This window comes from Capra hircus, chromosome 22 (genome assembly GCF_001704415.2).
Source record: "Capra hircus breed San Clemente chromosome 22, ASM170441v1, whole genome shotgun sequence".
NCBI classification, from domain to species: domain Eukaryota; kingdom Metazoa; phylum Chordata; class Mammalia; order Artiodactyla; family Bovidae; genus Capra; species Capra hircus.
Window position 1 is genome coordinate 16,059,944 of NC_030829.1, and position 22,715 is coordinate 16,082,658.

The 22,715-nt window shown below is 37.8% G+C and overlaps 2 protein-coding genes across 2 annotated transcripts in view; both read left to right on the top strand.

Annotated features, from left to right (window-relative positions):
* TOPAZ1 (testis and ovary specific PAZ domain containing 1) overlaps nt 1–20,419 on the top strand; it is a 62,952-nt gene extending 42,533 nt beyond the window's left edge. The window contains 8 exon segments of the mRNA XM_005695594.3: nt 218–284; nt 1,421–1,595; nt 2,323–2,423; nt 5,386–5,551; nt 12,818–12,982; nt 14,648–14,851; nt 16,992–17,175; nt 20,148–20,419. Coding sequence (XP_005695651.3) covers nt 218–284; nt 1,421–1,595; nt 2,323–2,423; nt 5,386–5,551; nt 12,818–12,982; nt 14,648–14,851; nt 16,992–17,175; nt 20,148–20,367 — 1,282 coding nt within the window. The 3' untranslated portion in view covers nt 20,368–20,419.
* The window catches only part of TCAIM (T-cell activation inhibitor, mitochondrial), a 37,627-nt gene continuing 37,167 nt past the window's right edge, over nt 22,256–22,715 (top strand). Inside the window, exon 1 of the mRNA XM_005695595.3 lies at nt 22,256–22,686. Within this exon, the coding sequence (XP_005695652.1) occupies nt 22,659–22,686 (28 nt within the window). The 5' untranslated portion in view covers nt 22,256–22,658. The remainder of the gene's footprint in view (nt 22,687–22,715) is intronic.

Below are 22,715 nucleotides of genomic sequence, written 5' to 3' on the forward strand. Positions count from 1 at the left end.
TCTTATGAAATTGTTTTTCCTTCTCATTGCCTGTGGTTCAGGAGGAAATAGTTTAAGTAAGGTAACTGAGCAATTACCATTTTATTCAGCACTAAAGAATTTTTATAGCATATTACTCTCTCTTTCTCCAGTCTTTTAGGTATAAGTTAACAAGTGAATTAGGAGCAATATTGACTTTGGGGGAGTGAACGTAATTAACCCTTTTCTGTTGTTAAAGGTTACGCATGAGGCAATTTAAAAAGAACTGGAAATGTGACTTGGAGGCAGCCTTGAATGAAATAGAGGTACGATGCTTATCTTTTATTTTTTGGGGGGTGGGGGGCAGTTGGCTGCAAGAATACTGGAGTGAGTTGCCATGATGCTTACCTTTTAAATACATAGCTGGGAACTCTGAAAACCAGTAACAACAAAGAAACTATGAATAGTAACCCAATTTTAGAAAAAGGTTTACAAATGCAGCTGTAAAAGAAGAAAAGAAGGAAAAGAAGTTTAATTTTTTACAAGTTAATGCTTTCAACTGCAAACATAATTTCTAGAGTTTGAACTATTCTAAAAATCATTCTAGACATAGTTGTTCAGTTTAAAATTAATGTATGGTAAGCTATATAATCTATAGCTTGGCTTTTAATTCTTATAACTAAGTGGACTCCTTCAGTGCATGAGTGAGTTGGCCTTCTTGTCATGATCCATGGGAGAGCATATTAAATGGACAGTATGTGACCTGACGGGGTAAAGCCATGGTCACTGTGTGCTCTCCAAGCATCTAAAGTCTGAACAAGAAATAGAGGACTTTCAGGATGACTTGACTTTTTGAGATCATTTTTATACTCATTCTAATAGTTGTTGATCTAGTCTAAATTAATATTTATGTCCTTCAAACAGTATATTTTGTTGGTATAGAAAACTTTTACTTTAGAATAGAAAATAATAGAACGATAGTAAGTTTACTGAAATTTACTTTGTAGGTCCTTTTGTAGAAGAAATATAATGCCCAAAATTGTGTGTGGGCCCCAAATCACAAATGGCCACAAATAATCGTAAAATGCAACCTCTGACAGTAATAAAATAGTGTATTACTGTGGAGGCAGCTCAAATCGTGCTGCTAGTCATCTCTTCTCTGAAAAGCTATCTCCACTGTGTATTACAGGTTTGGGGATGATGTCATTAAGGACATTAGGAACTAAATAATTAAAACAAGTGTACGTTGACATCTGGAACTTATATAGGCTTTGCCATGGTCAGAAAAGCAAATTGTACAGTAACATGTTACTGCTGTTATAACACTTGCCAGGAAGCTTATATAAGATTTGCAGAGATCACGTCTTATTAATTTCTGTAATGCCTACATGAGCCTACCCCGTAATATGTTTGCATAAATAACAGCTTACTTTTTTTCTTTTGTTTTTTATAATTCTCATAGCATTGTAAAGAAAAAGGTGACTGGACCAAATTGGGAAATGTATACCTTAACATAAAAATGAGCTGTGAAAAATTTGCAGATTTCCAGAGGTTTTGTGCTTATATTGCTGAAATACTAACAAAAGACTGTAAAGAAGAGCGACCAGGTGTTCCATTTTGTGAATTTGCTGAAACAGGTAAATGTTGCTGTTTTGGTCAGAGTACTGCATGTTAGGGTGATACAGTGTTCTTTCTTACTGATTGATAGATTAACTGGGACAGTGTTCAAAACATATAAAGCTCCTAATAGTCTCCATATTGAAGATAAATTAATATTGCAGGTTTTAGATACTATTTCTTCTTTATAAATTTTTCCATTTATTATTAATTTAGATTATAATGATAAAAAAGTGATAAAAGGTCAGTATATCAAATGTTTCATGTTCTTATTTTTCTTTTCATTCAGATTGGTAAAACTATTGCTAGCAAATTATAGCGGAGAATCTGAATTTTGGGATCATTGTTACTATCTTCACTGTTGCAAGTCAATAAAATTCATGTGTTTTTGAAACCTTTCTCTGTGTGTGTGTGTGTGTGTGAGTGTGAGCCCTTCACTGCTGTATTCTCTATCAGGATTGGCAAACTCTGTAAAGGAGCAGATAGTAAATATTTTAGGTGTTGCACACACAGCATATGATCTGTGTCACATAGTTTTCTTTTCAAATAACCCTTTAAAAATAAAAACTGTTCTTAGAAGCTCACAGGCTATACAGAAATGGGCCGTGGGCCAGATTCGGCCCATGGGCTGTAGTTTGCCGACACCTGGTCTTTGTGGTAGTATCACTAATTCCATATTAAATTTGCCTTTTCCACCATTCAAAGTGGCTGTTTCATTTTCTTCTGTGTATCTACTTTGTGTTTCAGTTAGCAAAGATCTGCAGAATAGTGAAGTAGATAAAACTTTGCTGGGAAGAATCGGAATCAGTGCTATGTACTTCTATCACAAGCTTTTGCAGTGGTCCAAGGTACTTCACTAAATTTTTGTTTGGGCTTGGTCTATAGAGTGTTCGTTTTACATATTTGTATAGAATATATGTTAACCTTGAAAGTTAAAATTTTGCTGATTATCACTACAGGGGGCAAATTGAGCCTCAGACAGTAAATGAATTACTAGGTGGTATTTTGGGTTTTCCTGATAGCTCAGTTGGTAAAGCGGAGAAGGCGATGGCACCCCACTCCAGTACTCTTTCCTGGAAAATCCCATGGACGGAGGAGCCTGGTAGGCTGCAGTCCATGGAGTCGCAAAGAGTTGGACACGACTGACTGACTTCACTTTCACTTTTCACTTTCATGCATTGGAGAAGGAAATGGCAACCTGCTCCAGTGTTCTTGCCTGGAGAATCCCGGGAACAGAGGAGCCTAGTGGGCTGCCGTCTATGGGGTCACACAGAGTTGGACACGACTGAAGTGATTTAGCAGCAGCAGCAGCAGCAGCAGTTGGTAAAGAATCCGCCTGCAATGCTGGAGACCCCAGTTCAATTCCTGGGTCAGGAAGATCCCCTGGAGAAGGGAAAGGCTACCCACTCCAGTATTCTGGCCTGGAGAATTCTATGGACTGTATAGTTCATGGGGTCGCAAAGAGTCAGACATGACTGAGCGACTTTCACTTCACTTCATCTAGGTGGTATATTAGAACATGTGGAAAGGAGGTGGCATGAGGCTGACTACTGTGAAGAGTCTCAGTATAGGGAATACTTAAGAAGCTGTGCTAAATATCATTTTTACTTGAAGCACCTGTCAGTTCAGTATATTTTGCCAGCTCCTGAGTACTGGTAGTATTTCAGTTTTTGAAGACCTCTCTTAAGATGAGCCCAAGATACAATAAGTAGAACTACTTTAAAATTACTTCCTAGGATTCCCTGGAACACTGTTGGTATCTTCATGTCTACCTGTGAGATTTAGCTCATCGTAGAAGCGGTATAGCAACTCTAGACCACATTGTGCTACCTGAGGTATACTTCCCTGAGGTGCAGGTAGATTCCCTGAGTGATAGATTCAATAAAGTGAAGTAAAGGACAGGAAAATCCAAAGTAGGGAGAGAAGTGCTGAGATATGGAGAGTAGGATAGTTGAGAGTGAGGTTGTATTGAATCAATTATTAAAACATAACTTTTATTCCTTCTTTTTTTAAAAAATTCTTATACTGGTTTATTTCTATGTAGTCAAGTGCAGGTGGTTTCCTCCCTCCAGTTCTCTAGTTTTTCCATTTCTCTTCTTTTTTAATTTGTTTTTTTTATTGAAGGATAATTGCTTTACAGAATTTTGTTGTGTTCTATCAAACCTCAATATCAATCAGCCATAGGTATACATATATCCCCTCCCTTTTGAACCTCCCTCCTATCTCCCTCCCTGCTTCCTTCTTTTTTATAAAGAGGTTGTTTCACAATTGAAATAATATTTAAGGACATTAAATGTGTACATGGTCACTCATATACAACAAAATTCAAAATTTTTTTAAAGAAAAACTTTTTAAAATAATCATTGTACAGAAGATCTCCAGTTTCCAAGCTCTTCAAGAGCACTTATTATCTGATAGACTTGGACTGGACAAAATGTACTTTGTCCCCCTTCTCACAATCTAGCTTAAGGTCTATCATAGCATTAGTATCTTGGGTATTTAATGCTTGAGAATTTGAGGACTACCTAGTAGGAAAGTTCTTTTTAAAACTCAGACTGATTTTGCTTTAATTTCAGAGTATATTTTAATTTTATCTGGTTGTTTTTATTTAAGATATAAGCGGTTGGTGAATTTGTGCCTATATTTTAATTTTAAATGTTCACTATCTTATTTGAATGAGTATTTTATTTGTTATCTTACTTAGCTGAATTTTTAATGAAATGTAAATGAAAATTTTTAATAAAGCTTCCTTTATGAACATAAAAGTTGGAATTAAACTTAGGGTATCCCTTGAAAAACGCACTCATTTAATGCAGTCAGATTGAAAGTGCTTTGACATCATAATATGGATCTGACTCAAAATAGCGTATAATGTAATATGAAACAAGAGTCTGTAAACTAAAAGCCAGATCTGGCCCACAGCCTATTTTTATACTGCTGCTGCTGCTAAGTCGCTTCAGTCGTGTCCGACTCTGTGCGACCCCATACACGGCAGCCCACCAGGCTCCCCTATCTCTGGGATTCTCTAGGCAAGAATACTGGAGTGGGTTACCATTTCCTTCTCCAATGCATGAAAGTGAAAAGTGAAAGTGAAGTCGCTACTCATGAACTAAGAATGTTTCTTACATTTTTAAAGACTTAGAAAATTAAAAACAACCAAAAAGAATATGCAACTGACCAAATGTGACTTGCAAAGCCCAAAGCATTTACTATCTGGCTTTTTATAGAAAAATTTTGCTGACCCTAATAGAAATAATAACACATGGCCAATTTCTAATGTCTACCCTAGAGACAGTCTTTATGTAAACTATGTGAAACTATTAGCCTATTGACTCAGAAAACAATTTTCAGCCAACAATTTTATCCCCTTTTTTCCCCACTATCATTCTTTATCTCAGTTTTATATTAAATTATATTCTTTTCATTGACTCTCCCTCCTGGGTCTCAGGGTGATCAACATAAAGAGCAAGAACATATAATGGGTAGTTTTCCACTTTAAGGCATGAAATCTTTTTGCCAAATGAGGTCTTTAGAAAGGAAGCTCACTGACTAAAACAGATGAAGGGAGATCCACTGAAAAGAGGCCAGTGGTTAATGAGGCAAAGCCCTGCTTGCTCCCCTTCCCTTTCTGTTTTCATGGCGGAGCTGGAAAGGGCTTAAGGAGAGCGTCTTGAAGCAGTTTGATAGCCATCAGTCTCAAATGATTCAAATTGCATAATTACCTTCTATATAATCTTCAGTGACTTTGTATCTCTATAATATTCTAAATGATTGACAATCAGTGTTCTTTTTTTTTTTTTTTTACTCTAGGGAAGGAAGGTCTTAGATAAACTATATGAATTAAAAATACATTTTACAAGTTTAAAAGGACTTATAGGGCCTGAGAAGTTAGCACCAAGATGTCAAATTGTGAATATTGCAGCAGAAATTTTTCTAAAAAGTGGAAGCCTAGATGGTGCCATTTGGGTATTAAGGGGTAAGTTCTGATACATACCAGCAGGAAATATTTTGTAAGCTTATTATAAATTCTTGGATTTGTAATTACCTCAAGTTGGTATTAAATGGTGGGTGATAATTTGGCCTAAGCCTGTAGTGTTCATGTGGGTAGGAAAAGTTGTTGTGTAAAATGAAAGAAGAATGTTAACCTAGCTTTAAAGAGAAATTGTATGAGCCTTTGTTGAAAAGTTAGTTGTTACTTTGACCTCAGCACCATAGAAATGCTTTACCTGATTATCTCAGTTAATCTTCATGGAAACCCTATGAGTTTGAAATTATTACAATCCCCATGTTACTGATAAGAAAATCTTGTTAGAAACAATAAGCAGCTTGCCCAAAATGACATAACAAGTAAGATGTAGAGGCCAGATTTAATCCAAGACAGCCCAGCTTCAGAGCCCAAGCTTCAGCTGCTGAGACAGGGAAATCCTGATTGCAATCTGTATAAACCCTATCTTTGCATGTGCCGACAAGCTGGCTCCAAACCAAGACAATAAAGCTTGTTTTCCCTAGTAAGTCAATTCATCTAATAGAAATTCCAATGTAGTTAAGCCAGCAGAAGCAACTAAGGTCAGTTGGGCATGAGGTAAATATAATTTAGAGAGCAAAGTAGTAGCACAGCATCTAATATAGCTTTGGCTACTTAGGCTATCAAGCAGATTTTATTTGATAAAATGGGATAAATAAGAATGAAGATGGAGAAGGAAATGACAACCCACTCCAGTATTCTTGCCTGGAAAATTCCATGGACAGAGGAGCCTGGTGGGCTACACAGTCCATGGGGTCGCAAAGAGTCGGACACGACTGAGCGACTGAGCGAGCGACCACCTGAAAGAAAGCGAGAGCGGCTGGTGTGCGATTCAGTGGCAACATAGGACCAGTGAGTGATGACAAGGACCCATGACTGCCACGCACGGCTACTCTTGGCCCAGGAACGTGGAAGCCACCATTCACAAGCCTATAACAAGATGACTGACAACTGGAGGTAATTTCCAGTTCATTGCAGCCCACTGGGTCCCAGAGTGATATCCCTGGCTCTTGTTCACAGGACCTTCCATGTATTATGGATATTAACCTTGTGTCTGTGATGTATTTTCCCCAGTGTTCGGAGTTGCTGTATATGTAAATGAAGCCGATAAGGGTCTGGATTGTTAAGAAAAGGTACAGTATGAGGGGAGAGAAGCCCATTTGGTGACCAGGAACAGCAACATAGAATGGAAACAGTTACTACAAAGAAGCTGGTGCTTTAGAAGGAAGAGCACCTGGGATGAGTGTCACAAGCAAGCGTTTTTACAAGGATCTAATGAGATGAAGCAGATGAAGTCCTTGATGAACCACTCAGTGCTGTGCACACCAGAGCTGGTGCCAGCTTTTGGACTTCTTATACACGAGAGAGAAATAAACCCTCTTGTTTTAAAAACAAGAATGAAGAAACCTCAAGAATCTCAGAGTTTAGGTAGAAGACAGAATAAAATCCATAAGTAGATAAAATTGAAAGCTTTTGCACTTACGCACAAAACTAGCATATGTACATATTTATCTATATATAAAACACCTGCATTTATCGAATGCTGAGATTTTGTGGAATATAGAGGATGTGATTAGACTTTGTGATCAAAAGCTTGTCGGAAGAGGTTTTCTTCAACTTAACAAATGTAGCCAGTGAAGTTTCCTGGAAGAAAGATTAACAAAATAGAAAGGTACAACACAAAATACAAATATACAAATACAAAATAGAATGTTTATAAAAAGAGGAAGTAGCAAAATGCAAGCCAGAGTTCACAAGCTCCATGAGAAAGAAAAAATGTGGTAAGAAAATGGGAAGGGTAAAATAGTTGGTAAAAATGGGTATAAGTGATCATCTGCCTAAAAGTTTCTGGCAAAACCAGTCTTTCTCTAACTGGAGTATTTGTGGGAGGGGTATGGAGTGGGCTGTGGAGATTTAGAATTTTTACAATTTTGATGTTTCAGTTTTGAGATTATCTTTTTAAATTCTGTCAGTTATCAACACAAGATTTTCTTTTGCAGTGACCTTTTCAATTGAAAGTCATTTTTCATAAGTAAAATTTTATTTCTTCTGAAAAAGGATCCACAGAAGTATGTTAAGTTGTCGCCAGAACTTTTTTGTTCTTCAAGGGGTTCTGCAGTGAACAGGCCATTGTCAAGAAAGAAAATACAAGTGTCTTGATCTCGCTTGTAATAACTGAGAAATAAATACTAAAATCCTAAGCACCTGTCAGACCAGCAAAGATTAAAGTTTAGTGATATGCTTTTTGTGAGGGTATAAAGGAATGAACCTTCACACAGATTGTCTTTAGGGGCTTTTTGACAAAATATCTGTCAAAATTTAGTAATGCATATTTCCTTTAATCTGTTAACTCCATTTCTAGGAATTTGTCCTACAAACACATTATTTCTATATTTGAAGGTATGCACTGTAAGTTATATGAAATCTCATTTTTTTTACCATCAACAATGATAACAAAGAATTCCAGATAACTTAAGTGTCCATTAAGGATGTAACAGTTAGTGAAGCTGTGTAATAGCCATATGATGGAGTAGAATGAGTTAGAGCCACAGATACTCACTGGAATGATCTCCAGGATTTATTACCAAATAAAAAAGGAATGGCCTGAATGGTGTACACAGTATGCTACCATTTGTGTAAAAAAAATTTTTTTAATGGATACATACATCTTTGCTTTATACCCTTAAGATAGTTGCAGAAAGATACATAAGAAACTTGATGGTGGTTGCTTCTGGGAAGAAGAATTGAGTGTTTGGAGGACAGGGATGAGAGGCAGATTAGCTTACATATTTTTCCCGTATTTTTTCTTTTTAAAAACGTGCAATTATTACCTACTAAACTTTTTAAAGGAGGGGTTTACATACACTTCGTTTGAGAACTGTTGAATATTTTACACGTTTTTATTTATTGTGCAGCAGACGTTTTGGTGAGAATTACTCCATTGTTTTGACTTTTCATGTTTTCACTCTCACATTTTAAACTCTTGCTCAGCATCTTGTTTCCTGGCAGATGAGCGACAAATTCCTACCTTGCCTTATACCCTTACCAGCATTTAAAAAAAGGAGAAAAAAACCCTTAAAACCACAATTTTATAATCAAGGTTTGGAGGCTGAAGAATAAGTATCTTTTAACATTATAGAATACAAATTTTTGTTTTAAAAAAAGTTATGCTATTTGTTGAGAAACTGCTCTTAAATTTTAAAGTAACTTTTATTGCCTTTATTGGGCTTCCCTGGTGGCTCAGACAGTAAAGCGTCTGCCTGCCGTGCGGGAGACCCGGGTTTGATCCCTGGTTTGGGAAGATCCCCTGGAGAACGAAATGGCAACCCACTCCAATACTCTTGCCTGGAGAATTCCATGGACTGAGGAGCCTGGTAGGCTACAGTCCATGGGGTTGCAAAGAGTCGGACACGACTGAGCAACTTCACTTCACTTTTTCTTTCTTTTATTGCCTTTATATGAGTTGGTGATGGACAGGGAGGCGTGGCATGCTGCGATTCATGGGGTCTCAGAGTCGGACACGACTGAGCAACTGAACTGAACTGAAGTAATATTTAGTCATTATAGAGAAATAATAAGGGATGGATAAGCAAAACTGCATATCTGAGGTTATTGATATTTCTCCTGGCAATCTTGATTCCAGCTTGTGTTTCTTCCAGTCCAGCATTTCTCATGATGTACTCTGCATAGAAGTTAAATAAGCAGGGTGACAATATACAGCCTTGATGTACTCCTTTTCCTATTTGAAACCAGTCTGTTGTTCCATGTCCCGTTCTAACTGTTGCTTCCTGACCTGCATACAGATTTCTCAAGAGGCAGGTCAGGTAGTCTGGTATTCCCATCTCTTTCAGAATTTTCCACAGTTTATTGTGATCCACACAGTCAAAGGCTTTGGCATAGTCAATAAAGCAGAAATAGATGTTTTTCTGGAAGTCCCTTGCTTTTTCCATGATCCAGCAGATGATGGCAATTTGATCTCTGGTTCCTCTGCCTTTTCTAAAACCAGCTTGAACATCAGGAAGTTCCCCAAAAAAGCCTCTTGATGAAAGTGAAAGTGGAGAGTGAATAATTTGGCTTAAAGCTCAACATTCAGAAAACGAAGATCATGGCATCCAGTCCCATCACATCATGGGAAATAGGTGGGGAAACAGTGGAAACAGTGTCAGACTTTATGTTTGGGGGCTCCAAAATCACTGCAGATGGTGAATGCAGCCATGAAATTAAAAGACGCTTTACTCCTTGGAAAAAAAGTTATGACCAACCTAGATAGCATGTTCAAAAGCAGAGACATTACTTTGCTGACTAAGGTCCATCTAGTCAAGGCTGTGGTTTTTCCAGTGGTCATGTATGGATGTGAGAGTTGGACTGTGAAGAAGGCTGAGTGCCGAAGAATTGATGCTTTTGAACTGTGGTGTTGGAGAAGACTCTTGAGAGTCCCTTGGACTGTAAGGAGATCCAACCAGTCTATTCTGAAGGAGATCAGCCCTGGGATTTCTTTGGAAGGAATGATGCTAAAGCTGAAACTACAGTACTTAGGCCACCTCATGTGAAGAGTTGATTCATTGGAAAAACTCTGATGCTGAGAGGGATTGGGGGCAGGAGGAGAAGGGTCGACCGAGGATGAGATGGCTGGATGGCATCACTGACTCGATGGACGTGAGTCTGAGTGAACTGCAGGAGTTGGTGATGGACAGGGAGGCCTGGCGTGCTGCAATTCATGGGGTCACAAAGAGTCGGTCACAAAGAGCGACTGAACTGAAATGAACTGAAGCAAAACTGATGATAAAAAAAATTCTTATTTAGCCACCCATCCAGTGTTATAAGTAACACCATAGTGTTGCTATACAGACTCTTTTATACCTTGCATTTTGTTTAGGCAGAAGTCTTTTCTTGGACATTTTTTCTGTGATATGTCCATGCATCCACTTTTCTTGAACTAGCTGGTTTTTAAACTGCTATGCTAAACAGTAATCCCTTCTAAACATCCCTGCTAAATCTTTAGTATGCCCTTAGGATAAATTCTGATGGAATTGTTGGGCAAAGGTAAGGGCAGTTTAAAGCTTTTTGGTAAATGTTGGCATATTTGCCCTTGGTGCCATTCAGATTTGCAGCACATTATTTTGAGTTTGTTAGAAAGCTTCCCTTTGTGAGAAAAGCCTTAGAGAACTATTGCATAGGTGCCATCTATACATCCTGTCCTGTTAGGGCCATGGGTGTGCATTGACAATACGGATGTTACTGCCCAATTTCATGGTGTTTAGTTATCTGACAAACTGGTGCATGTTAGTTTAGGTAAACCCTAATCTGGCTGTTCTGAATATTCCATTCTAGGTTTAAATATGTGAGTAGAATTCAGAAGCACTCTACACCTTTAGAAATTTGCTAATTATAGTCATCTTACCGGCGTTTGAAGTTACGAAACAACCTTGGCACCTTTGAATATTATTATTTTTCCTATCTTGCTGGTAGTTTGATAGGATAAAAGTGATATTCACTGTTTTATTTTGTATTTAATTGCTTATTACAGAATTTAACTATTTTTGTTTCCATTTGTACTTAACTCTTTTGTGAATTACTAGTTTGTGTTCTTAGTCTCTTCAGCATTTCTCTTCATTATTGATTTAATCACTTTACAAGTAGGTTAATGAAGGTATCTGTGTAAATGAGTTAGTAATTGTAGAGCACTAATATTTGCTTACTCCTTGGAAGGAAAGTTATGACCAACCTAGATAGCATATTCAAAAGCAGAGACATTACTTTGCCAACCAAGGTCCATCTAGTCAAAGCTATGGTTTTTCCAGTGGTCATGTATGGATGTGAGAGTTGGACTATAAAGAAAGCTGAGTGCAGAAGAATTGATACTTTTGAACTGTGGTGTTGGAGAAGACTCTTGAGAGTCACTTGGACTGCAAGGAGATGCAACCAGTCCATCCTAAAGGAGATCAGTCCTGGGTGTTCATTGGAAGGACTGATGCTGAAGCTGAAACTCCAATACTTTGGCCACCTCATGCCAAAAGAGTTGACTCCTTGGAAAAGACCCTGATGCTGGGAGGGATTGGGGGCAGGAGGAGAAGGGGATGACAGAGGATGAGATGCCTGGATGGCATGACCGACTTGATGCATATGAGTTTGGGTAAACTCTAGGAGTTGGTGATGGACGGGGAGGCCTGGCATGCTGCGATTCATGGGATCGCAGAGAGTCGGACACGACTGAGTGACTGAACTGAACCGAATATTTGTAAAATGTTGCCTCGTAGATAGTATAAATCAAGTCTGCCAGTCAAGTGGGCTCTAATAATTTTAAAACAAGCTCCTGTTTTAAAGTTTTCTTCTCCATACTTGAGGCTTTATTTCGGCATTATATACTTGAATTACCAAATCTTTCTGTAATACTTTCTGTATTTACCATGCTGGAAAGGGCACAAAAGCATGACTCCTGCTCTTAGTCCAGTTGAAAAATAATGCAGAAATGTGATTTGACTGTTACATGGCAGCATTTCATTATGTGTCCCATCACGTGTATAATGATTGAGGGAAATAGGTAAACAGTAAAATACTGACATTTCTACCATGTTAGCACCTTGGTGTTCTGTACTACAGTCTGCTGTTGTTTTTCTCAATGTGAAAATTGGCAGAAATTAAGGAACTTCAGTATAGGTAATACTCTCTCTTCTTTTTTTAAGCTATGTGTTGGTTACCTAAGTGTTCTTTTTATTATTATGCTTTTATTATTTATATATGATAGATGTTAACTTGTACATAGCAAATATTTTATTTTAAAAATTTTAAATAGGCAGATATTGTGGGGAAAAGCTATTCCCCAAGAATACCAAAACTAATTAAATTATGTATTCTTTACTGTAAAATTGTTCAGTTTGTCCACACAAATAATATTTTACAGTGTAACAGATACACATTATAATCTTAAACATATAAAAGTAATCATTAACTTCAGAATCAATAACTGATTAGTACATTTAGAAAAATGAAGAATTAGTAAAAAATTAAAATAACAGTGGTCATTAGTTTGCATCTTCTTAGGATGCTAATCATCACTATATACATTGTTTCTAATAAATCTGAGCTGTGGTTATCTTTCTGAGTATGCATATTTAAGTTTTGCCACTTTCTCCAAAAGATATTTAAAAACATTAGTTGTGATTATACTGTTAAGTAATTTTCATGGTGTAAAGTGCTTGTACTTTTCCTTCTTGTAAGAGTCTGAGTGGATCATTAATACACCAGTATGGCCTTGCGATCGACTGGATGTGCTCAATCGGCATAATCTGCTCTGTACAATCGCACATGAAATCTTAGCGAAGAGTCTTTACAGACAGACATTTGAAGTTTTGCAGAATCTACCAGGTTTTCAAAATTCTCAAGGTATGTTATGTCAAAGTCTAGCTTAATTATCTCTGGCCCATCTGGTATTTAATAAGAAACAGTTCTCCACCTGTCTTGGTTGAATTTTATATTCTAGCATATATTTTTAATGATATTTGTTTTTGTAAAATGTGTTCTCTGCAAATTGAATATGCTTTCCTGATAGTTTTTTTTAAAAAGGCAGAAATGCTTATCTTTGGGTTGTCTGTCAGCAGTTCCTGAAAGCAGCATTTCATCATTCCCCTTTTCCTTCCTCTGTCAAGTAAGTCATCAGCAAACAAGTCAATTAATCACGTAACAAAGATTGAACTTAGTCTCCATTGTAACATAGAAAAACATGGAATAAATGGAGGAAATACAGCAGATGACAAGTTCAAAGAAAGAGATGCCCACGTGGGCAGTGGCACGTAGTGCTGAATGCTTGCAGGTCATAGGTCAGTAGCAGGAGAGCGTCCATGTCAAGAGAAACAGCAGAAGCTTTGGGTCAGGAATGAGCTGAGCGGTGGGTTCAGGGCATGGGTTCATGTTTAATGAAAACATTGACTTGAAGGCCTCCCCTCAATGCTTTGTCAGTCTCCATTTTCCCATGTATTCCACTGAGATTCTGTATTGTCATTAGCATTCTTATCCTTTTCTCCCTCTAGATAGTAAGCTTCTTAAAGTCAATGAGGTTTTCTTTATTTTAGTATCTCTGGTACAATGGTTGCTGTAGAACTAGCTGTTGATATACAGTTATCTTAGTACTGAAACAAAGTAATAATAGTGAGATTGATCAGATAGTTGTGCCAGATATTGGAAGACCCTGAATGGCAGGCTAAAAGAATTTACTTTTCTATGTGTAGCTGGGGATCCCCTGAGTTTTGGGGTCAGGGAGTGACATAGTTCCTCTGGTATAAGGTAAGAAGATAAATTTCCTGATAAGGCCCGGACCACTGAAAAATGCAAAAGTGATAAAGACCGTGAAAGTGAAAGTCACTCAGTCATGTCCAACTCTTTGTGACCCTATGTGCTATACAGTCCATGGAATTCTCTAGGCCAGAATACTGGAGTAGGTAGCCTTACCCTTCTCCAGGGGATCTTCCAACCCAGGGGTTGAACCCAGGTCTCCTGCATTGCAGGCGGATTCTTTACCAGCTGAGCCACAAGGGAAGCCCATTAAAGACCTAGAGTCTAGGTCATAGACCCACCTAATTGAATATAGCGAATAAAAGAGTTAGAAGTCTCCAAGTGACTTCACTTTCTTCTGAATGAAAGGCAGAAAGGAATAGACATACCCCAGAAAGGACGGTTTTGGTGTTTTTTGAGAGTGAATATTTGTGAGTGGTCATTTTATTTTTAGTAACAGGAGTCTGAGGTCCACGCTATAGATAGAATGCAGACAGAACCGTACAGATGCAGTCACATGGGAAACCATGGACATGGATGTTACTGCAGCCTCTATGGTCACATTCCTTTCACATTCTCCATTACAAAGTGGCACACCGTTTTGCTTTTGTTGAATGCTTTTTTTTGTTAACTTAGTGTATAAGATGATTGCATTTTGGTGACTGTCTCCTACATTGGGTAGGAATGGGCCAAGGAGAGTAGAGGGGAAAGGAGTAAAAGAGAAGTTTGAGAGATGAAAGTAGATCAGTTTCATTTTATCAATTTTTTTTTTTTTTTCAGAAACTGTGGAGGTCTCACAGTATAGCCTACTTTTTAATAAACTTCTAGATGCCTGTATAGAAAGCAACAGCCTTGGTATGTCATCCTCTGTAGCTGAATTCATGATTTCAAAGAGCATCCCTATTGATTTTTCCTTTCTTAGAAGATTAATTACTTCTTTAGGAAGGAGTTGTTTATGGCTCAAAGCCAGAGCCCACTACAAAAGTAAGTTACATTTTAAACTTTAATTTTGATATATTGGTTTTGAATTTGATTTTTTAACCTGACATCTATGTATAATATTCACAGTGTGACATTAAATATATAAAAAGATCGGTTTATACATGTTTAAAAACAGTGGTCTACACAGATTTGTGCTCTTTTGAAACCTGTTATGTCTCTTATTTCTAATTACTGTATTTTTATTTCTTTGCATATTGGCATGTCCACTGGAGGATATGAAAAGGAAATAAATGACAGAATTTGAACCAATTTGGCGTATTTTATAAATATATAGGAGTAAAACACTTGGTAAAATGAAGTTTCAGGAATGTGTACTTATCCCTGACCTTTCTGGTTAGAATATCTTAAAACAGGCACACAGGAAGTACAGAGGCTGTCATTACTGTGCAGCGTGATAGGTAGCGGGTTTCCACATGGCTGTCAGTAATGGGACTTTGTTCATCTGTTAACAGTTGTTCTTTTCTAACAAGTAAGCCTAGAAAAGGAATACTTCCTCTAGTCCCAACCTCCTCGCAGGTTTTAATTAGAATACAATTCTGTGATCTACAAAGGAATTCTTTTCTGCCTTCATGCAGTGATTTGTCATAAATTTCCAGTTCTACCACTACCATCTGTATAACAAACATTTGAGTACCTACTCTTGTCACCATTGTGCCGTATATGTCAAACATCCCAGCCACTCCATCGGCGCCAACAGAAACCTCTTAGAAGTGGAAGTGTTTCTCATGTTGCCAACTGGGATCAGTTTAGCAAGTGGTAACTTTTATTTCCCCAATGAGATGTGAAAGAAAATATTAGTATGCATTACAGATAATAAGATTATGTATTATTTGATATTCTTATATGTGTGCTAGGTCATTATGTAAAATGTATTTCTTATTGCCAGTTACAATAAAAAGTTTTGAAAACAGTTTTTTTTAAAGGATGATCAGAAATCTAGAGGCAGGGTGGAACTGTTTGTTCATAACACCTCATTTCAATTTTGTGGTTATGTTTCAACTCCTCATACTCTCTCTGCAGACTGGTAGAAATCACACCACAAAGTATATAAGTTACTATTTGCTATAACTTCTCGATTTTAGTTTTTAGAATTGATGTTAATGGGATTATTTTTTTCCAAATAACTGATTTGGGGAAAATGCCATCAGAAGGCATTTATATATGCCGCAGAAACAAATTATTAACTTGGAATCATCTAACTGAGATTTCTATGATCTTTATGTTTTTTAGCTGAAGATGAAATTTTGTATTAAAACAGCTAAACTTAGCCATTTAAAATTTTTAATTAATAGCTTTATTAAGATAAAATTCAAATACCACACAGTTTATCCATTTAAATATGTATAATTCAGTAATTTTAGTGTATATACAGAATTGTGCAACCATCACCACAATCAATTTTAGAACATTTTTATCAAATGAAAAAGAAACCCTATATGCATTGATTCACTCCCTCGTCCCCCAGATTCTTTCAACCCTGGTAATAATTTATTTTTAAAGACATTTTTTAAGCAATGTATTAAAGCAATTAATGCCTGAGTATAATTCAGTACCTTTCTTATTAGTACTTTTCCTCTTATGTAAACACACCTATGCCTGATTTTCATATGCAGTGAAGCTTTAGGGACTTATACAAGTGAGGTTATAAAGAGTATTTTTTTTTTCCTAATGTACCTGAGTTATAAAATAAAATGAGTAATTTATAGTCACTGGTCGGTCTTCAGAGCATCACATTTCCCAACACTGTTGACATTTTAAATATCGATGGAACTCTCTTTGGATTTATCTTCACACACAGGTTAACAAACACTTGAAAAAACTTTGTCTTTATAATCACATCTAGTGGAAATATTTTATTATGTTGTATTGACTATGGCTTAAAGTAAGTGGGCAGTTTTGAAAATTTCTCACGTCATACTTAATATTTCAAAAACATTTTACAAAGAATGATCTCAAATATACTAGAATAAGCTCACTACCATATAATTTAATGCAATAAATCTGCCTCTAATGTGAAGATTTATTCTGAAACAAAAATAATTATCACCTATAGATATTTTGGAAGCCTGTGTTTTCACCTGTTGGAGTGTTAGTAAAGTTTGATCTGTTACTTGATTTTCAGGTGCTCTTTCACTGGGTTGCTACCCACCATTGGAAGGAAATTTGTACCGAAAACTTCTACTGATTCCATCCTATTTGTCTGAAATTGAAATGCTTTTAGCTATTGAAATCTTCCTGGTATCTAATGCTAGTAGTATTCAGAGTCCTGGAACTTCTACACAGATGCTGCAGATAGTTTTAAAAAGGTTGGTTGAAATATTTCTAACTGCATCCTGACAATAGGTCATGACTCCCTACACCTGCCCTAAGATGTAAATGTTTTATCTATTTGTGTATATATATAAAGCATTTGCATATATATATATATATATGTTTATGTACTTGTGCATGTGTGTATTGGCAAACTTTGGTAACACACTGAGAAAGGATTTGACCTATTTGAGATTTAAAACTAAATAAGTTAGTACCTTTCAATAAACACTCTAACAGTTGCAAAGATCTTGTTAGATAGCCAAAGAGATGGGCCTTCTTTAAATATGGACCTTTGTCCTTTACTGGTGGTTTTCAAATAGGTACCTGAAAGTTATTTTTTGTGGTCAACACAAAAGATGTAAGAACCAGGTCTAAAAGGGAAATACATGATCATTTATTAGATTCAGTCAAGAATCCTGTTGAAAATAAAGCCATCAGCCTAGTTTCAATATTTTAAGATGTTGTAAGAAGTGCATGAATATTACTGTGTGGCTGTTGGACCAGAGTGGCATCCTTTCCGATCATTTTGTTCAAAGACCCAGGATGTAGTTGTGCACCATTCCAATTTCTTGTCAGCTTTATCCAGGAAACTTGTAAGATAAGGGTCTCACAGGGCTCCTGTTTGAGAGTATTTTATCAAGAATTTTATTTCAGTTTACTGGTGTTAAAAACCAGATCTTCAGACTGAATATTCTGTTAGCTATCTCTTAACAGTGCATGTTATCCCAAAACTTAGTGGCTTAAAATGGCAGAAATTATCTTAGTTCCTGTGGGTCAGGAATGTTGGGGGACCTTAGCCAGATGGTTCTGGCTCAGAGTCTCTCACATCCTGGAGTCAGGATGTGGTCAGGACCTGCAGTCTCCCACCTGATGATTTCACTGAGGCGGGAGGTTCCATCTCCCAGCTAGCTCACTCATGCCTCTCAGCAGGAAGCCTCAGCTCCTCACCACACGGGCCCCTCCATAAGTTCCTCAAGTGTCTTCATGGCATGACAGCTAACTTCTTTCAGAGTGAGTGGTCCAGGAGAAAACAAGGAGGAAGCTACAGTGCCCTTTTTGACCTTTGTGACCAGATCTGTGAAGGCTCTGACATTTCACCTATTTGCAAGCTATCAATGAGCCTGCCGCAGTTTGACAGGTCCTGGCATAAGACACAAGACTTGCAGGTTGGAGACAGGACTTGATCACCCGTGGCACAGCAAGCAGCAGGATTATCTGCAGATTTGCATCTCTTCCTCTTGCTCCCAAGTCCCACACTCAAACCCTGACGGATACCTGTACATGAAGTGAGTTCCATTACAGGAGAGGAATTCTGAACTTAGGATCCCAGATCTTTTCTAATGGATTATCAGCATGCCTGCCCCTTTGCTGTTCAGGTAGAAAGGCGTGTCCACCTTGTAAGGCTGTAAGCAAACCTGTCTTTGACTCCCAAAGGAGAAGCTATCTTTGTCTTTCAAAGTTGTTCACTGTAGTAAACATCCTTAAAATCTGGAACAAGGGAATAATCAGTCTCTGCTGTCAAAATTTCAAGAAATGCAAGAGACCTGAAACATTTTAAACTCACTAAAATTAGTTTTTCTGCTAGAGCTCTTTTCTGCTGCTGCTAAGTTGCTTCAGTCGTGTCCGACTCTGTGCGACCCCATAGACGACAGCCTACCAGGCTTCCCCATCCCTGTATTTATGACTGTGCACTACAGTAGCATGAGTTATTTGCATTCCCCATTATCCTAATGAGGGTTTGGTTTTCTTATAACTTTCCATTCCCCACACATATGCAGTCTCTATTCATTATTGAATGTAGGTTGGAGGGCAGGTGGTACTTGTGACACCAGTCCATAACTAGCGGCATGCCTAGAGCCTCTGTTTTGTCCAAACCAATATTGTTTTCTCTATTATTATTATCATACTGAGCCCTGCTTTGTTACATTAAATTCTCTCTGAGAGAGAATTTAATTCATCTTCAGACTGTCAAAAACTGCACGTAGTTGGCATATGCCCAGATTTCAGACACTAATCCTAAGCTAGAATGTACTAGAAGCAGCCTGACCAATCTTTGCTCCCTGTGATCACTGATTCCTGTTCCAAGTGGAAGTCCTCACTCCCCCCACTCTGTGGATCACACTTGGTGCTAATGCAGGTACACTTACACTTGGGCTTTGCTGCTGGACCCTCTGTGTGCCCAGGGCAGGACGCAGTGAACACAGAGGACAAGGTGATGCTAGTAACAGCTACATCTCTATTTTGTATACTTCTTACTCCCTATCCCACAGGAGAAATAGCTATAATGTATGAGTCTGTTTTTAATTTGGAGACTGGTAGAAAATTAGTTTAAAAGTAAATTCTAAAAAAAAAAAAAAAAAAAGGCAAATTATAGCACGTTAGTGAAATACCTTAAATCAGAACTGAAGAAAATAACTGGAAATTGAGTAAAGGCATACAGCAACTATTTCTGTTACCAGATGTGAGCTTCATATTAAGTATATAGTTACAATTAAAAATAGTTGTATCAAGGTAAAACATGGAATGTTAGTATCTCCAAACTTGATTAAATGTAATATTACTTTATGCATTATAATAATTAATTATACAGTTATTAATGACAAAGAGAGGTAATAAGTTGTGTTCTAGATGATTGTTTCCAGATTGCGGGTTGTAGCCTGTTTGGGTAGTGAAATAAATTTAGGGGGTTGCAACCATTTTATTTTAAAAAACAAACCAGAATAGAATATAGGGTCATAAGGGTAAGTCTTGTTCTGGGAAACTTTTATTTCAGTTTTTATGTAGCAGGTTCATACTGGGTCACAATATAAAGTGTCTTTATTACTGTGCATCTTAGTCAAACAAGTATGAAAGCCACTGAAAGACTGTCATAGCTTAGAATTAATACACGTAAATTACTGTCTTTTAAAGAAACTATATACCTTCCTTTTAGAGTTTCTGACTTTGTGAGGTGTTCACTTTGTAGATCTGAAGAAAACAAATCTCGGAGCAAGGATGATTATCAAGCTGCAGTGGAAAGATTAATTATGGCTGCTCGTATATCAGATCCAAAGCTTTTCATTAAGCACATGACCGTCAATGTTAATAAGGAACAGGTTTATAGTTTGGAACATTGTTCTGCCCTGAAATGGTTGAAAGAGAATATGAAGTGGGCCGGAAAGGTTTGGCTTTTCAATAACCGTTAGTTATAAAGGCTTTTTTTTTTTTTTAAGTTCAAGTAATCATTGTTGAAAATAAAAGGCAATAAAAATAGTTTTCACTATATTCAGCTTTTGCTCTTTATTGATGTGTAGTATGTCAGTAGTTTTCAGACATTAAAAATTTTGATTGATGTATGCAATTTAGAAGTTTTGCCATACTGCAAATGATTTTTGAAATTACTTGACTTCTCTTTAGGTAAACTCAGGAATGGTGCAGCATTTAATAAGAGGGAGACATAAAGGAAAAAGTATGCAAGCAGGTGTCTGGAGCTTTCAGAACAACTGTTAGGGGTCTGAAGTAAATTTGGTGAACACTCAGTCCAGTGTCTAAAGCCTGTTCTACATTTGTACTCTAGAGTAGTAAAAATAATACTGGAAAATGACTCAAACACTAAAATTCCAGAATACCTTCTGAGTTATACCAAAAATTTTATTCTCTTAAATTTTCCATCAGTGCATCTTAAAATAATGTTTCTTGAAGATTTATAATTATGTACATTAGGTATGACTAAAGACAACAGTATTTTAAATAAATATGCCAGAACTTAAATATCCAAACAAGAATTGTACCTTTCAAACTACCTTAGGAAGTTTAAACTCCTTTTCTGAAGCCATCTGGAGAATCTGCAGCAGTCATTCTCCAAGGTAGTCATCCTCAATCCTTGATTTGATACTTCAAACCATAATTTAAATCATTTAGAGAAATGTCTGAGTAAGGGGACTGATTTAAAAAGAATTGAGTGGTGACTAAGAGGACTGAAAGTATTTCTTAAAGGAGTTCCCAGAATATGTAATGGCAGCATTACTGAAATAAGTCTATAACCTCACAAGAATAAAAAAGCTAAAACCTAGCACTTAGCAGAATGCCTTACTATGATAAAATGTAGAATGAATACCCTCATGAATGGTATATGGGAAGTGAGGCAGATGTCCATAAAGAGGCCCAGTTTTCCAATATGGACAAACTGGGTGACTAACTGCCATCACTGAAATTCAGTACCTAGGAAATAAATTGGGTTTGGACATTACCATCAATTTGAAGTACCTTTGAGGACAAGTGAAGAAGGCTGAGCTCCGAAGAATTGATGCTGTTGAACTGTGGTGTTGGAGAAGACTCTTGAGAGTCCCTTGGACTGTAAGGAGATCCAACCAGTCCATTCTGAAGGTCAGCCCTGGGATTTCTTTGGAAGGAATGATGCTAAAGCTGAAACTCCAGTACTTTGGCCACCTCATGCGAAGAGTTGACTCATTGGAAAAGACTCTGATGCTGGGAGGGATTGGGGGCAGGAGGAGAAAGGGAACGACAGAGGATGAGATGGCTGGATGGCATCACGGACTCGATGGACGTGAATCTGGGTGAACTCCGGGAGTTGGTGATGGACAGGGAGGCCTGGCGTGCTGCGATTCATGGGGTCGCAGAGTCGGACACGATTGAGCGACTGAACTGAACAGTAAGTGGACAGTTAGAAACTTGTTTTTTCTGTAGCTGGTAACTAAAACTCAAGAGAAAAGAAAGAAATATGAAGCCATTTTGATGCTCGTGGCAAGGTTGGATTTGAAAGGATGAAGATGCAGAAGATGGTAAATTAAGCTTTTAGGGAAAATGGGATTGGATGGAACAGACCACAGATTGACCAGATTGTTTCTAACGAATGAGTAGTCAAGAACCCTTAGGGCTAAAACAAAGGGAGGTCTTGGGTTTTGGGGTTATTTCCCCCACATCGGTCAACAGTACCAAAAGATAGGAGAAAGAGGAGAGCGGTTATAGTATTTGCTTTATTTCATCTGTGGCAGTTTATGGGAATAACCAAAGCCATAGAAGAGAAGTACAGCTAACAGTAAAAACCCGAAACTGACGGTGGAGAATGCTCAAGGTTTCAAAACATCTAGATACGGAAGGGGCCAAAGTCAAAAATGCAAATCGGAGATAATAAATTGTTTTCATTGGTATTTGTGTAAAGGAAGTCAAAGGACACTCAGTAAGACCTTTAAATCTGGAGCTGTCAAGTGAGAGTCGTCCTAAGGCGACAGACCCGCGCACTCGGCGGACTGATCCGCCAAGCCAGCCTCCTCCCCTCCCAGGTTGAGGGGACCCGGGCCGGGGCGGAGAGCAGAGCCAGCGCATGCGCGCGCTCGGTCGCCCTTCCCTGCTTGCCCTCTCCGGCGACCCTCGGGCCAAGCCTGGCTACCTACCGCCCAGTCACCTTCCGACTCCCTACCACCTAGTCCTTCATGTCCGTTAGCGCTCCTTCGCGCCTCCTAAAGCTTTCCGGTGAATGCACACAGCCCCCTCCAGGCCAGGAGGTAAGAAAACGGAGGGACTGGGGGCTTCT